Source organism: Microtus ochrogaster, linkage group LG4 (genome assembly GCF_000317375.1).
Source record: "Microtus ochrogaster isolate Prairie Vole_2 linkage group LG4, MicOch1.0, whole genome shotgun sequence".
Taxonomy (NCBI): Eukaryota; Metazoa; Chordata; class Mammalia; order Rodentia; family Cricetidae; genus Microtus; species Microtus ochrogaster.
The window spans coordinates 34,750,338-34,763,379 of record NC_022030.1 but is presented as its reverse complement, the minus strand read 5'-3'; the positions used below and the strand labels follow the sequence as shown (position 1 = coordinate 34,763,379).

Sequence of the window (13,042 nt, the reverse complement as noted above, 5' to 3'; positions counted from 1 at the left end):
CTGTAACTCCATTTCCTCCAACACCCTTTTCTGATCTCCATGAGTACAACCAGGAATGTGGTGCACATATACACAAACAAAACACAGAAAATAAAATGAATAAAATTTTAAAAAAGATATTTTAAACAAGTTAAATAACTAAAAAACAAATTGCTAAATAATCTCTGTCCTATTTCCTAAAAAGTCCAATCTTGCAGAACCATGAATCACTACCACTTTTACTTTCTTTAAAGTTTGTTTGAGTGTATGTGTGTGTGACAGAGTGTGTGAACTTATATACACCATGTGTGTGGAGATAATCTCTTGGAATTAGTGTTTTGTGAGCTTCCTTGTGGATGCTGGTAAACCAAACCTGGGTTCTCTACAGAATCTGTAAATGCTCTTGACCAACCATTGCATCATTTCTCATAGTGTCTGTGTTATGATGCTGCACTGGGTTGCCTGAGAGGGTGATTTTTTTTTCTTAAAGATTTATATATTTATCACGTATACAGTATTTTGCCTGCATGTATGGTTGCACACCAGAAGAGGGCATCGGATCCTATCATAGGTGGTTGTGAGCCACCATGTGATTGCTGGGAATTGAACTCAGGACCTCTGGGAGAGCAGCCATGCTCTTAACCCCTGAACCATCTCTCCAGCCCGAGAATGGTGTGTTTGTCTCAATGATAACCATTCCTTGAAATTAATGAAGATGATTCTAATATATGTTGATGTTCTTTGAAGCATTTTTTGAATAGTGATTTTTCTACATTGTCCCTCTTTACCTGTTGGACAGGCATTCTTGATAAGTATTTCATTCTCTCCAATTTTTAAATTTGAGAGACTGTCAGCGTTTGGGGATTCATGGGTTCTTTTTACCTAGTGTGCTGCCTAGGACCGTCATTTTTGATCCCGTGTTACCTAACATTTGACCTGTAGCACCCCTTCAGGCTGACTGTCTTGACTGGGCTTCCCATCATGTCTTCTTACTGGGCACACTTTCTTTTCTAGCATAAAGGAAATGCTCTCAGCTCCTCCTGTATTCCTTTCCCACAATGGGACTGCAAAACATTGTGGGGTGTGTTCCATAACACTTGAGTTTTCTGACCACCAGACCCTAATTAATATGTTTATTGAAGGCTAGTCTGGTGCATAGACAAGAGACACAGTAAAGGATGGAGAGGAGCTGTTTCTTGGTGCTCTTTTTGCTGGTGAGGGTTCTGAGTGGTTTGGGTTTGCCCATGGCTGCCGCTTTAAATTTTGCTTGAAAGTGCGTGTGGGACCAGTGAGGTAGTTTAGTGGGTAAAAGCACTTGCCACACCAGCCTGGCAAACTGGGCTTCATCCCTGGAGATGATGTAAAGATGCAAGGAGGGAACCAGCTCCACAGTGTTGTCCTCTGACTGCCACATGCACTGTGAGACACATTTTTAACACATTGTACACACATTAGGTTGGTCTTGAACTCTCAGAGATCCCCTTGCCTCTGCTAAGTGCTAGGATTAAAACTATGCACCACCATACTTGGCCTAATAGTAATTAGAAATTTTTAAACAAATAAAGTGTATGCTGGAGAGATGGCTCAGCAGTTAAGAGCACTAGGCTACTCTTTCAGAGGACCCACATGGCGATTCACGAGCATCTCTCACTCCACTTCCAGGAGATCTCTTCTGTCCTTGAGGGCACTGTTTGTATATCATGCACAGACGTACATTCATTCAAAGCAACCATATACATATTTAAAAGAAAGTCTTTATGTGTAGTAAGTCTTTTTAATGTATGTAAATATTTTGCTTGTCTGTGTATATAGTACATGCATTTCTGGTATCTGGGTAGGTCAAAAGAAGGCATTAGAATCCCTGTAACTGGAGTTAAGGATGGTTGTGAGCCTGTGGGTGCTGAGAACTGAACATGGGTCTTTTGCAATAGCAACAGGTGCTCTTAACCATTGAGCCATGTCTCCAGCACCAAGAACATGTTTCTTTGAGTGGGGACATTTGTTCTCCATGGTACTTACATTTAAAGCACTTGGGGTGTGTGTGTGTTTGTCTTAAATTATTTTATGTATATGGATATTTTTGCTTTCATGTGTGTCTGTGCACCACTTGAGTGCCTTGTGCCTGCAGAGGCCATAAAGGGGTGTCATATCACCTGGAACTGGAGTTATAGACAATTGTGAGTTGCCGTGTGCATGCTGGGAATCAAACCTGTGTCCTCTGAAAACATAGTCATGTTAACCACTGAATCAACTCTTCAGCCCCTAAGCACTTAGTTTTCAAAACACTTTCTTTCTGCTTAGCTCATGGAAAACATGTCTTCCCCTTCAGGAAGGTTGTGCAGGGCCAGCCTTCCCTGTGCGGGAGCTGCTGTACCTCCTGCAGATTCGGAGCGGCACTGTAATGGGTTCCCTGCTGGAGCTGAAGTCACCAACAGACCAGCGGCCTGGAGACCCCTAGTCCTTCTTATCCCTCTCCGCCTGGGACTTACTGACATCAATGAGGCCTATGTGCAGACACTGAAGGTGAGTCTTCAGAGCAGCTTTTAACCTGAGCGCCTGCTCCCAACTTTTCATCTATCTCAAAGTGTGGTCAACTAGCTGTAGCTTTAGGAGAGAGGGAGAAAAGGCCTTAATCTTATAGGTGATGTTGAAAACTTAAATGGCTGGAGTTTATAAAGGGTCTTCAAGACCAGTCAGCCTGGTGCTGAACCTGGCATCAGGGTCTTCTGTCTCTCCCAGGCCTCTCCCGTGCCCTCCTGGGTATCTCTTGAGCCTCTACTTCTGACTGGATCAGTGGTTCTCAACCCATGGGTCGTGACCCTTTTGTGGGGGTTGAGCAGTCCTTTCTACAAGAGCTAGTTCCAGGACAGGCTCCAAAACCACAGAGAACCCCTGTCTCGAAAAACCAAAAACAAAAAAACCAAGTGCTGGGATTAAAGGCGTGCGCCACCACCGCCCGGCTTCAGATTTTTAAACTAAGGAGCCACACTTGAGAGCCTTGCTGTACAGAATGGCAGTACTTTTTATTAAAGTCTTTGACTTTCTAATCACCTCTCCGTGTTCAGATAAAACCAAGTATAAAATCCCTCACTGCTCTTGATCTTATTCTGTCCCTCCAGAACCCCTGACTACCCTGGCCCCTCCCTCTGCTATAGGTCCCAAGATCACTTCCTCTGTCACTTCTGCGTCCCCTAACTGATTTCCCACTTTTCTCTGACTTATCCTCTGTTGTCATTTCTCCTGTCCCATTGGGTCAGGCTGATGTCTGGCCAGGCTACCTCTTCCGAGTGCCTGCTCATATTTCCCACCTATTTTTTTTTTTTTTTTTTTTTTTTTTTTTTGGTTTTTTGGGTTTTTTTTTTTTTTTTTTTTTTTTTTTTTTTTTTTTTTTTTTTGGTTTTTCGAGACAGGGTTTCTCTGTGGCTTTGGAGCCTGTCGTGGAACTAGCTTTGTAGACCAGGCTTGTCTCGAACTCACAGAGATCCGCGTGTCTCTGCCTCCCGAGTGCTGGGATTAAAGGCGTGCGCCACCATCTCATGGCCTTTCCCACCTATTGTTAATGCACAAGCTGTTCCTCAATCCTGTCACTGCTCCAAAGTTTACCCAGATAGAACTGTGAGCCAGTGGTGTGTATTTGTATTGTCTGTACTGGAAGCTCTTTGAGATACGTCTTCTCATTTTTCTTCTTGTGTCATTCAGGAAAGCCTCTGGAGGCCATGGCCTGCCCGAGGTTGTGGATGGTGAAACACATGCTCCCGGCCGTGTACTGGGCTAGTGTGTGGGACTGTCTAGGAGCAGTCTTCTTGCATGCATTGCAAGGCCAGTGTGCTCAGTGGCCTTCCCTCTTCTCTCCTGCAGCACTGCTTCATGATGCCCCAGTCCCTGGGTGTTATCGGAGGGAAGCCCAACAGTGCCCACTACTTCATTGGCTACGTTGGTGAGTTTGACTTGTACGCTATGGGTTCATAGGGATGGTCTGTCTCCCTGAAGAAGTGGGTGTTTCTGTGGAGTTGTATTGTCTTCATTTGCCTCCCCCTCACTCACCCCACTCCGCCTGACATTTTGATGTCTACTTTCCTTCTGTCTGCTGACTCTGATGTGGGTTTGGATGTTGCTCTGGTCTGCTCCCTCCCTCTCGCCCAGCTCTAGCCAGCTGCATCTGACTTCTCTGTCATCTCGCCCAGGTGAGGAGCTCATCTATCTGGACCCCCACACTACACAGCCTGCAGTGGAACTGACTGACAGCTGCTTTATCCCCGATGAGAGCTTCCACTGCCAGCACCCTCCCTGCAGGATGGGCATTGGAGAGCTTGACCCATCCATTGCTGTGGTATGTTCCAACCGTGCAAACTGCCAGGAGTCCTGCAGTGGAATATAAAGGAATATGTCTACACTGTAGTAGTTTTTTAGAGGGTTAGATTTTTATAGTTAAGGATCCTCATATCCTCACCTGAGACTGTGCGCCTCCTGAGCGGCAGTCACAACCCCACAGTGTGTGTGAGTGTTGCCTGTGATTGAGTGTACGTACCAAGTGTGAGGGTGTGTGTTTTTCCTACTCTCTAAAATACAAATGACAGCTTGTTAGAGTCACCTGTCTCTACCTCACTTCCTCTTAGTTTTTTCATCATCATTTTGTTATTTATTTACTTAATATATCTTAGAGACAATTCCCTTGAATGAGCTTTTCCATCTTCCTTTTTGATGATGTAGGGATTTCTGGTGAGTTATATAAACCTGCCTACTCAGAATGTGTTTGGGAGAAAGATGATGAAAAACTAAAAATGTCAAAACAGTGCCATCCCCGGGGAAGTCATTGCCTAGTTAGGCTGCACATCGTGTTGCTTGTTGGCAGAAGTGCAGCATGTCTAGTACCAGTATGCAGCTGTCACACAGACACAACACCCAGAATATACTCTGCAATATGTACCCCTCCTAAGTTCTACAGAGAGTAGGCTAGGACTTCCTGCAGAACCCACTGGTAAATTACTCAGCTAACTGGCGTGTGTATGTTACAGTGAATGCATCTCAGTAGCTCAGTGATTGGAACTTGGTGTCCTACCGCCACCTAAACAGCCCACCTCATAGAAGATGCTAGACACATGGGGCTAGCAGGTGCAGAGAGCACCAAGTTTGAGCCACAATTATAACTTTTGAGAGCCGAGATCAAAGGAAACACATGGTAGAATCACTCCCCTTGCCACCATGGGATAGGCCTTACCATCACTGAGCAGAGTGTCCGTATGTATGAACCATAGCATGGGCAGAGCACACAGCCTGGCATGTGTTGGCGAGTGCATACCAGGATCCCTGAAGACTAGCGATCACAGCCTCATGCTCATACAGATGTGGTCATTACTCACAGTCCTTTTCATTTCAGGGGTTTTTCTGTAAGACCGAGGAAGACTTTAATGATTGGTGTCAGCAAGTCAAAAAGGTCTGTAGCTGCCCCTGTCCAGAGCCAAGATGAAACTTCTGGGGACCCAGGCAATGAGGTGGCTGGGGTAAAGGGAGCCTCTTTGCATGGCCTAGCTAGGAACCCCATTTACTGGTTGCATGGGGAGTTTTGTTCCTGTCTCACACATGTGGGCAGACTGAATGGGACAGGGTGCCTCACATTGCTGTTTCTCTTAGCCACGTCTAGGTCGTAATTGGCCATCTTTTACCTAAGTTTTGCACATTATGGTAGAGTTCTGGCCCACTCACTTGCCTCTTGAGGTTCTGGGGTTGCAATAAATTGTAAGCCAAAGGCTGCCCCTGTACCAGTTGCATCCAGCTGTCTTCCCTGTGCCTTTTGTGATCATGTATGCCTGATGGGGTAACAAGGCATTACCAGTGGGACAGGCCCGTGCTTTGTTGACCACTGTGTTGGTCTATGCTGTAACCTTTAGTATGGATTCCACTTCCATTTTCTTATCTGTGAGGCTATAGTGACTGTCAAGGTGCATCTAACAGCCGTGTCTCACTGACAACAGCTATCCCTGCTTGGTGGTGCCCTACCTATGTTTGAGCTAGTGGAGCAGCAGCCTTCCCATCTGGCCTGCCAGGACGTCTTGAACCTGTCCCTAGGTGAGTGCTGAGGTTGCAGAGTCAAGTCTGACTGAAATAATCTCCTGTCCAGATCTCTTAGTTTGTGTAGTTTGTGCCTGACACAAGCCCTCAGGTCTCGGTCTTTTCCCTTTTAACCATTGTTTATATGAGCCCAAATGGTTGGTTGCCCCTGTACCTCAAACCCTGAGCTTGGCAGCAGCACAATATATCCATAGTCTGCTAGGGACTGTTGAGCCAGACATGTTCCCACAGGTTCTTTGGGTACTGTTGAGACCAGGCACAACAGGTTTGTGATGATGAAGTCCGGTCTAAGAGCCACTGGGGATGAGCAGTCCTGGTTTCTTGGCCTATAGCTAGTGTGCCTGCAGGGGGGCAGCCTGCGTCCTATGGGCCAGCACAGGTAGAGTTCAGGGGCTGGCCTTGGGCGACAGTGGAGGGAAGCCTGGTCGGACCTGCTCATTCCTAAGCTGGTGCAAGGAGGGGATGCCCTCATCCTCCTGAACTGCTGGCAGGAGTCAGGTGCCATTCTCCTTCCTTTCAAGGACTTCCCATCCCTCTTTGGGGCCTTGTCTGCACTCCTTTGTGCCTGTTAAGACTGCAGTCAGGAGGGGCTGTACAGGGCCTAGCAGACCTATTCTAGTTTGTCCCCTCTCCTCATGTCTTCCCCGCCAACACACACCTACACCAGCTCCTGAGAGATGCCTAATGTTCTATCTTGTTCCTTCCAGATTCTTCTGATGTAGAGAGACTGGAGAGGTTCTTTGACTCTGAGGATGAAGACTTTGAAATCTTATCCCTCTGAAAATCCTAGGGTTTGGGGATGGCCTCCATGGCCTTCGTTGGGGTGCTTTGAGAACCCAGACCTGCCTTGGGCACTCAGTGTCTGCGCATTCCATCACCCAGCCCACCCCTGCCAGTGCTGTGCGCCTGTGCCACCTCTGTCAGAGGGCCTGCTCTGCTCATGGACCAAGGACTGCGGTGCCTGGAGTCAGACTGCCTAACCCCAAACACAGCAAAGGCCTGTCCACATGAGAAAATCGCCCATCAGAAGGCCTGGTCAGGAAGTGCGGCAAGCCAGGAGCTTCCAGAGTTCTCCGCTTGACACTGCCAGCCCCAGCCAGCATATCAGCTTTGGTCCTGCTTTTTCCTGGGCACCTGGTCTGTGGTTTATTTGGAATTAAAGCCCTGTTTGGAGTTGTTTAATGAAGACATGAATTTCTGGGGCACTTCCCAGGTCAGTCTTAGAAGACCTGCAGGTTGATGTATACAGAGTTACAGTCACGTATGGCCTCATACTGCTGGGCAGGGTGAGCATTTAGGCTGTCATCTGCTCCGTGTGGTTCTCAAGGGCTACCTCAGTAGGAGAGGACATGGAAAGAATTACAACAAGGCTGCTGCTGGCTTTGGAGAGAAAGTATTCTGGTGGGGCATTTGGAAAACCCAAAGATACTGGTGTGCATGGACACAGTGTGGACACCTGGACTCTGGAGCAGCTGACAAGCTCCCGGGTCATCTGGAGCCGTGGTCCTGATTCCCATTAGGACCTCACTAGGGAAGAGCTTTGTTTCCTGTAAGGGGCTGATGCATTTCAAGACACACCGCCTGCTGCTGTTAGCTTGCTACCCAGCTTCCCTCTGGGAGGAAAGGGAGGGAGCAGAGCTGCTCTTTGCTTGTGACACTGTGCCTGCTGGTGGTAGGGTACACACTGCTTCTTGAGCCTTCTTCCATGTTCTTGCCCTTCTCAGAAACCCTCCTGGGTCACAGAGAATTTCTTGGTTTGGGGCCAAAGTGTTAAAGAGCTATGGCTTTTGGTCCACAATAGAGTATATTTAAACGGAGCTGATAGCTCCAGGCACCAGCAGGTGCAGTGTCCAGACCCTCCTTGGCTCTCATTCCCATACCCGCCACCTTCTAATCCTGGCTTTCTGGGCCTTCAAGCTTTGATACCCTAGGTCTGCTGTCTTAGAAAGAGGCCTTTCCTTCGCCCTAGAAGATATGAACAGGGCATTGCCGCTTGGGGTGGCCCTTGCAAGCTTTTCCTAAAAGCCCTTCCCTAGGACCCTGTAAACGGGTGAGGTTGGAGCTGCTCTCTGATGGCATATGCCAGATGTGACAACTCAGAGTGGCCCACAAAGTGTTCATGACATAATTTATTTCCTTACACTCTCTGTCTCTCCTACATCTTGTCCCTTAGCTTCAGGTGGGATGGGATGGGGGAAGGCCCATTCCTCTGGGGCTCCACTTCCTGAGTCCAGTAGCTATTGTGCTGCTGTGGCCCAGGGTCTTGCTGCAACTCCTGCTGATGGTACCAAGGGCAGATGTGTGGAGCAATACAACCTGAGGGAGCTCCCAGGGCTTGAGAAAGGCTTCCTGAGGTTGTTCATTCTTAGTAGTCTAGTTTGCAATTCTTAAAGGTAAATAATAAGTTTCAGTAGAAAACAGCATTTGTGTGTGTGTTGATTTTTTTTTCCTCCAGTTATGGTTGGCTGTGATGACAGATTTCCTCACATCAGACAAGTAGTCTGCCCTGTGTCTGGCCTAACTGTGTAGCCAGTGTCGTTTTTCCCTCATATTGAGTAAGCCTGTGGCCCTAATGGGAAGAAGTGCAAGGAGAACATGGTATAAGAATGAGCTGGGGGCTGGAGAAATGACTCAGCAGTTAGGAGCTCTGACCTCTTCCAGAGAACCAGAGTTCATTCCCAGCACCTACACTGGGCCGCTCACAACTGCTTATGACCCCAGCTCCAGAGGATCTAACACTGTGGGCATATACACATAGAAATAGTAAAAATCTTGTTTAAGCCGGGCAGTGGTGGCACACACCTTTATTCCTAGCACTCAGAGCTCTGAGTTCCAGGACAGCCTGGTCTACACAGCGAGTTCTAGGACAGCCAGAGCTACAGAAAGACCCTGTCTCAAAAAAAAAAAAAAAAAAAAAAAGAAAGCAGTGAAAAGCACTTACAAGGCTTGCCTTGAGTTCCCTCCAGGCAAGCTGTACCTGGTTTTGGCCTGGGGGACTAGTAGACTGAGGATCACCTCATTACCTCATTCTGCCTGGTGACATCTCAGTGGGACAATCCTAGGTGACACCTACTTGCTCTGAATCCAAATAAAGGAGAACTGCTGACCCAAGTACAACGGCCCAAGGCAAGGCTTAGCATCACTCTGCTGGCTTCTTAGGGCTGCTATGCTCACAGCACACGGCCCACTGCTTTCCGGAAATGCAGGCTATGCTGGCAGTAGGGCGATTTCCCGGCATCCAGAGGCTTCTACATTCCTCTCGGGGCTACAGATGCTCTGCATTTCCTGACCTCAGACTGGTTGTTAAGAGGCCTCTGATGACACACCTGGCTAATCCCCTACCATTTTTTTGTTTGTTTGGTTTGGTTTTTTTGATGATTATCTCACTGTGTAGCCCTGGCTAGCCTGGAATTCAAGAGATCCACCTGCTTCTGCCTCCTGAGTGCTGGCATTAAAGGCATTAAATGTGCATCACCACACCAGAGTAGTTCTCAGCACAAGGTACCATGCCATGACATCCACCTAGCCCATACCTTTTTGATCCTGAGGGGAATGTGCTTCACCTCACCTGTGACACACCCTACACATACAGGCTGGATTCTACCAGGAAATAAATGTCAAATCATCCTGTTTTGGAGGGGATAGTGTGAGAAGCTTCAGCAGCACACACACACACACACACACACACAAAGTTATTATCTAGAATGTCTAGAATGTTGAACGTCGTGCCTTTTGATAAGCCTGGCCATGCCCAAGAACACAGAATCGGAGCATGGAGGCTGGTAACACTGATCAAGCCCACAGTGGAAATCCCATGTAGTAGTAAGCAGACCCATCTCTACAAATTCTTAGGGGAAGCCAGTGAGGTACATTTTCAAATAAGCTTTTATTAGTGTCTGCAAAAAATAACAACTCTCAACTAATGTTTCTAATGATCTCAGTGAAACTGCCCAAAGTTACCACTAAAGGTCGGTATGGAAATACCATAACACATTAACGCCTTTAGGATCAAGGAGTCAGGAGAAGATACTGCACAACTTGTCCATACCACCAACATCTCAGGTTATGACGGAGGCTTGTAGGTCTCTTCAGGAAGAGCTCCTGCTGAACAGTGTTGTGAGTCTTCCACCAGTCTCCTAAAGGACCAGAGAACAGTTTCTGCAGTGGAAGTCTAATTTATTTCCATAGCTCCTCCAGCGGACTCTGTGCGGCGCTGCGGATGGCGTCCTCGGAGAGGACACGGATTTCTTCATGGACATCCTCAATGCTTCTGGAAGCATCAACCACCTGTCACCACAAGGAGAGAGCAGGAAAGTGACATTACACCACCTCTGCCCTATTCCCAGTGCATGTGGTGACCTCAGTGAGCCAGGGCCTGCAAGAGCCAACCTAGATCTCAGGGACCCTTCACCCACAGCTTTCCTTGAACCTAGTGTTCTTGGCACACCGTAGCTTGCATACCTACCACATCCCAGACACAGGAAGCAACATGCACTAGCTGCTCATCTCGCTCCTAAGCAGGCTGAGCAACTATCCTCCAGTTGATAAGAACAGGCTCCATGCCAGGCATGGTGACCCACCCTTTATAGTTCCAGAACTCAGGAGGCAGAGGTAGACAGTTCTCTCTGAATTCAAGGACTACATAGTTCCTTCCAGGACAGCCAGGGCTATGTAGAGACCCTATCTCAAAAAAAAAAAAAAAAAAAAAAAATCAACCTGGTTTGCTTCCTGTCCTCTTGGGAGATGAAAGCTGTCCTAACGGCTGCTCTGTTCCTTCAGGACAGGTAGATCCAGGTGCGAACCAGGAGAGAGGATCTGAATAAGTGTCACCATCTCCAAGTCCCACCATCTGGAGGGGGTTTGGACAGGACCCTTGTTTCTGTAAGTCTGGCTAAGACCTCTGGCAGCAAACATTTAAAAAGCTGCAGAAGGGTTATGGAAGGAGTCCAGGTATTTCTCAAAGTATGGCTGTGTGCAGAAAAATGCCACAGGGGTCACCTCCTAGAAGGGAGTGTGACAGCTCCACTACAGCCACACAACCCTGGCCCAGACTATCCAGGGTGCCTCTCTAGGCTGACTTAACGCCCAGGAAAGAGAAGGGTATTAGCATCTGCTCTAATATGGCAAGACGATGCAGAAACTTAGGATAAACTTTGCAATCCTGAGGACATGTAACAGAAACAAAGGGCAAGTAATGCCAGGGAAACAGAGCCTACTCAAGTGCCAGCCGCAAGTCTGGGAACCGTAGGCAACAGTTAAAAGACAGCCTGTGGGCGGTGGTGGCGCGCTTTTAATCCCAGCACTCGGGAGGCAGAGGCAGGCGGATCTCTGTGAGTTCGAGGCCAGCCTGGTCTACAAGAGCTAGTTCCAGGACAGGCTCCAAAGCCACAGAGAAACCCTGTCCCGAAAAACCAAAAAAAAAAAAAAAAGATGGCCTGTATGGGCAATGCCAGGCCCACCGGGACCATTCCAGAGCAGATGTGTGGAATGACGGTGCAGTTAGGGTCAGAGTAGGAGCAAGCAGCAGAGGAGGGGCTCATGTTGGCCTCCGTGCGAGGAACAAGAGGGAAGCTGAAGCCAATTCCTGAGACCAGTGTTGAAACAAGTTTACAGAGTGGAGGAAACAGGACCAGAGGGAAACCTGGTATGGACACTTCTGTGCTCCAGGAAATGGCCATGCATAGGCCTACAGGCTTCAAAGAAATGGGCAGGATAAAGGCCCAGGTTGTAGCTATAGAGGAGAAGGTGCCTATAATGACCGAGAGCCAACAGGAAGGCCAGGAAGAAATCACTGCATGAGCTAAAAGAAAAAGACATCTCACCATGAAACTGGCAAACTCCACCTTCTGACAGTAAGTATAATCCGTACAATGAAGAGTCATTCCTATGAAAAAGACTGCAAAGTAAAGTGTGATGTAGCTTGCAAGACCATGGTCTGAATGGTGATGTCACAGGGCTAAAGGCTTGTATAGAATACGATAACAGACGTTTGCTGGGGCTCATCTTTGAGTCTTGCAGATACAGGGTATCTCATTCTTATGAGGACTGTCCCTTAAACTCATCTAGCCCAACAGACGAAGCAGGAATCTTAGGGTTTTATAAAATCGGTATGAGGATTAGAATCTGTTGGCAGAGAGCTGGAAGTATAGCCCAGTGGTAGGTGAGGCCCTAGGTTCTGTAGCTAGCACCACTACTACCACCAGAAAGTCTGTTGGCAGAGAACCAGAATAGCTTCCCTGATTTCCCAGATGGGTAACCAAACAAACTATACCGCCTGTGCTGATGTCAGCGGAGGGTAGACTGCCACACAGCTCCTCGACGGCTGTTTGTAGCCAGCACTCACCTTCCAGTTCAGGTTTTCATCCTTCATGAGCTGCTGGAAACACAGCAGAACCTGCTCCTGGAAAGTCCCGGTCTCATAGCGCTCAAGCCCAAACTCTCCCCGTGCCGCAGCGTCCAGCAATTGTAACTGAAGGAACAGGATCAGGTCGGGCTTGGGAAGGCCCACGTCTGGTTGTTTGCACCAATCCAGGGAAAAATTCTGCCAACAGTTAGAGAAAGCAGACTGAGTGGGGTAGAAGCTTTTGCTTCAAAGTGGGGTTGGGGGACCTGCTGCAGATAAGAGTTAAAAGGAAGGCATCACAGCTCTATGCTCTGCGCTTGGTTTATGAACCACATTACATCCTGAGCCATCTCAGAATAAGGCATGGCATACGCAGATGTCCTAGTGGCACAGTCAACCTAGAGAGTCTGAGCTGGAAAGGCGCTTGTTCCAGAGACAGGACAGAGAGCTCTGTGCCGTAAGCTTTCATCTGTATTCCTCCCGAGAGACAATGAAGGAAATAAGCAATCCTGGAAACCCACTGCATGCTTGTCTGCCTACTAGAGCTCGTGTACACGGAAACCCACTGCATGCTTGTCTGCCTACTAGATCTCATGTACATGGAGACCCACTGCATGCTTGTCTGCCTACTAGATCTCGTGTACATGGAAA

General features: G+C 47.9%; 2 protein-coding genes across 6 annotated transcripts in view; one reads left to right on the top strand and one right to left on the bottom strand.

The window, feature by feature from the left end:
• Atg4b (autophagy related 4B cysteine peptidase) overlaps positions 1-8,469 on the top strand; it is a 39,398-nt gene extending 30,929 nt beyond the window's left edge. For both annotated transcript variants that reach the window (XM_005361367.2, XM_026786165.1), the window contains exons 8-13: positions 2,309-2,502; positions 3,838-3,916; positions 4,164-4,309; positions 5,357-5,413; positions 5,952-6,045; positions 6,756-8,469. In XM_005361367.2, the coding sequence (XP_005361424.1) occupies positions 2,309-2,502; positions 3,838-3,916; positions 4,164-4,309; positions 5,357-5,413; positions 5,952-6,045; positions 6,756-6,829 (644 nt within the window). In that variant the 3' untranslated portion in view covers positions 6,830-8,469. The remainder of the gene's footprint in view (positions 1-2,308; positions 2,503-3,837; positions 3,917-4,163; positions 4,310-5,356; positions 5,414-5,951; positions 6,046-6,755) is intronic.
• Positions 8,470-9,915: 1,446 nt separating this feature from the next.
• Dtymk (deoxythymidylate kinase) overlaps positions 9,916-13,042 on the bottom strand; it is a 9,873-nt gene continuing 6,746 nt past the window's right edge. Inside the window, exons 4-5 of one of the 4 annotated variants that reach the window (XM_005361366.3) lie at positions 12,392-12,589; positions 9,916-10,335 (exon numbers count right to left, since the gene is read on the bottom strand). In XM_005361366.3, the coding sequence (XP_005361423.1) occupies positions 10,225-10,335; positions 12,392-12,589 (309 nt within the window). In that variant the 3' untranslated portion in view covers positions 9,916-10,224. Of the gene's footprint in view, positions 10,336-11,516; positions 11,945-12,391; positions 12,590-13,042 lie in introns of those variants that run through there. The other 3 variants (XM_026786510.1, XM_026786512.1, XR_003378187.1) reach the window with 3 other exon arrangements.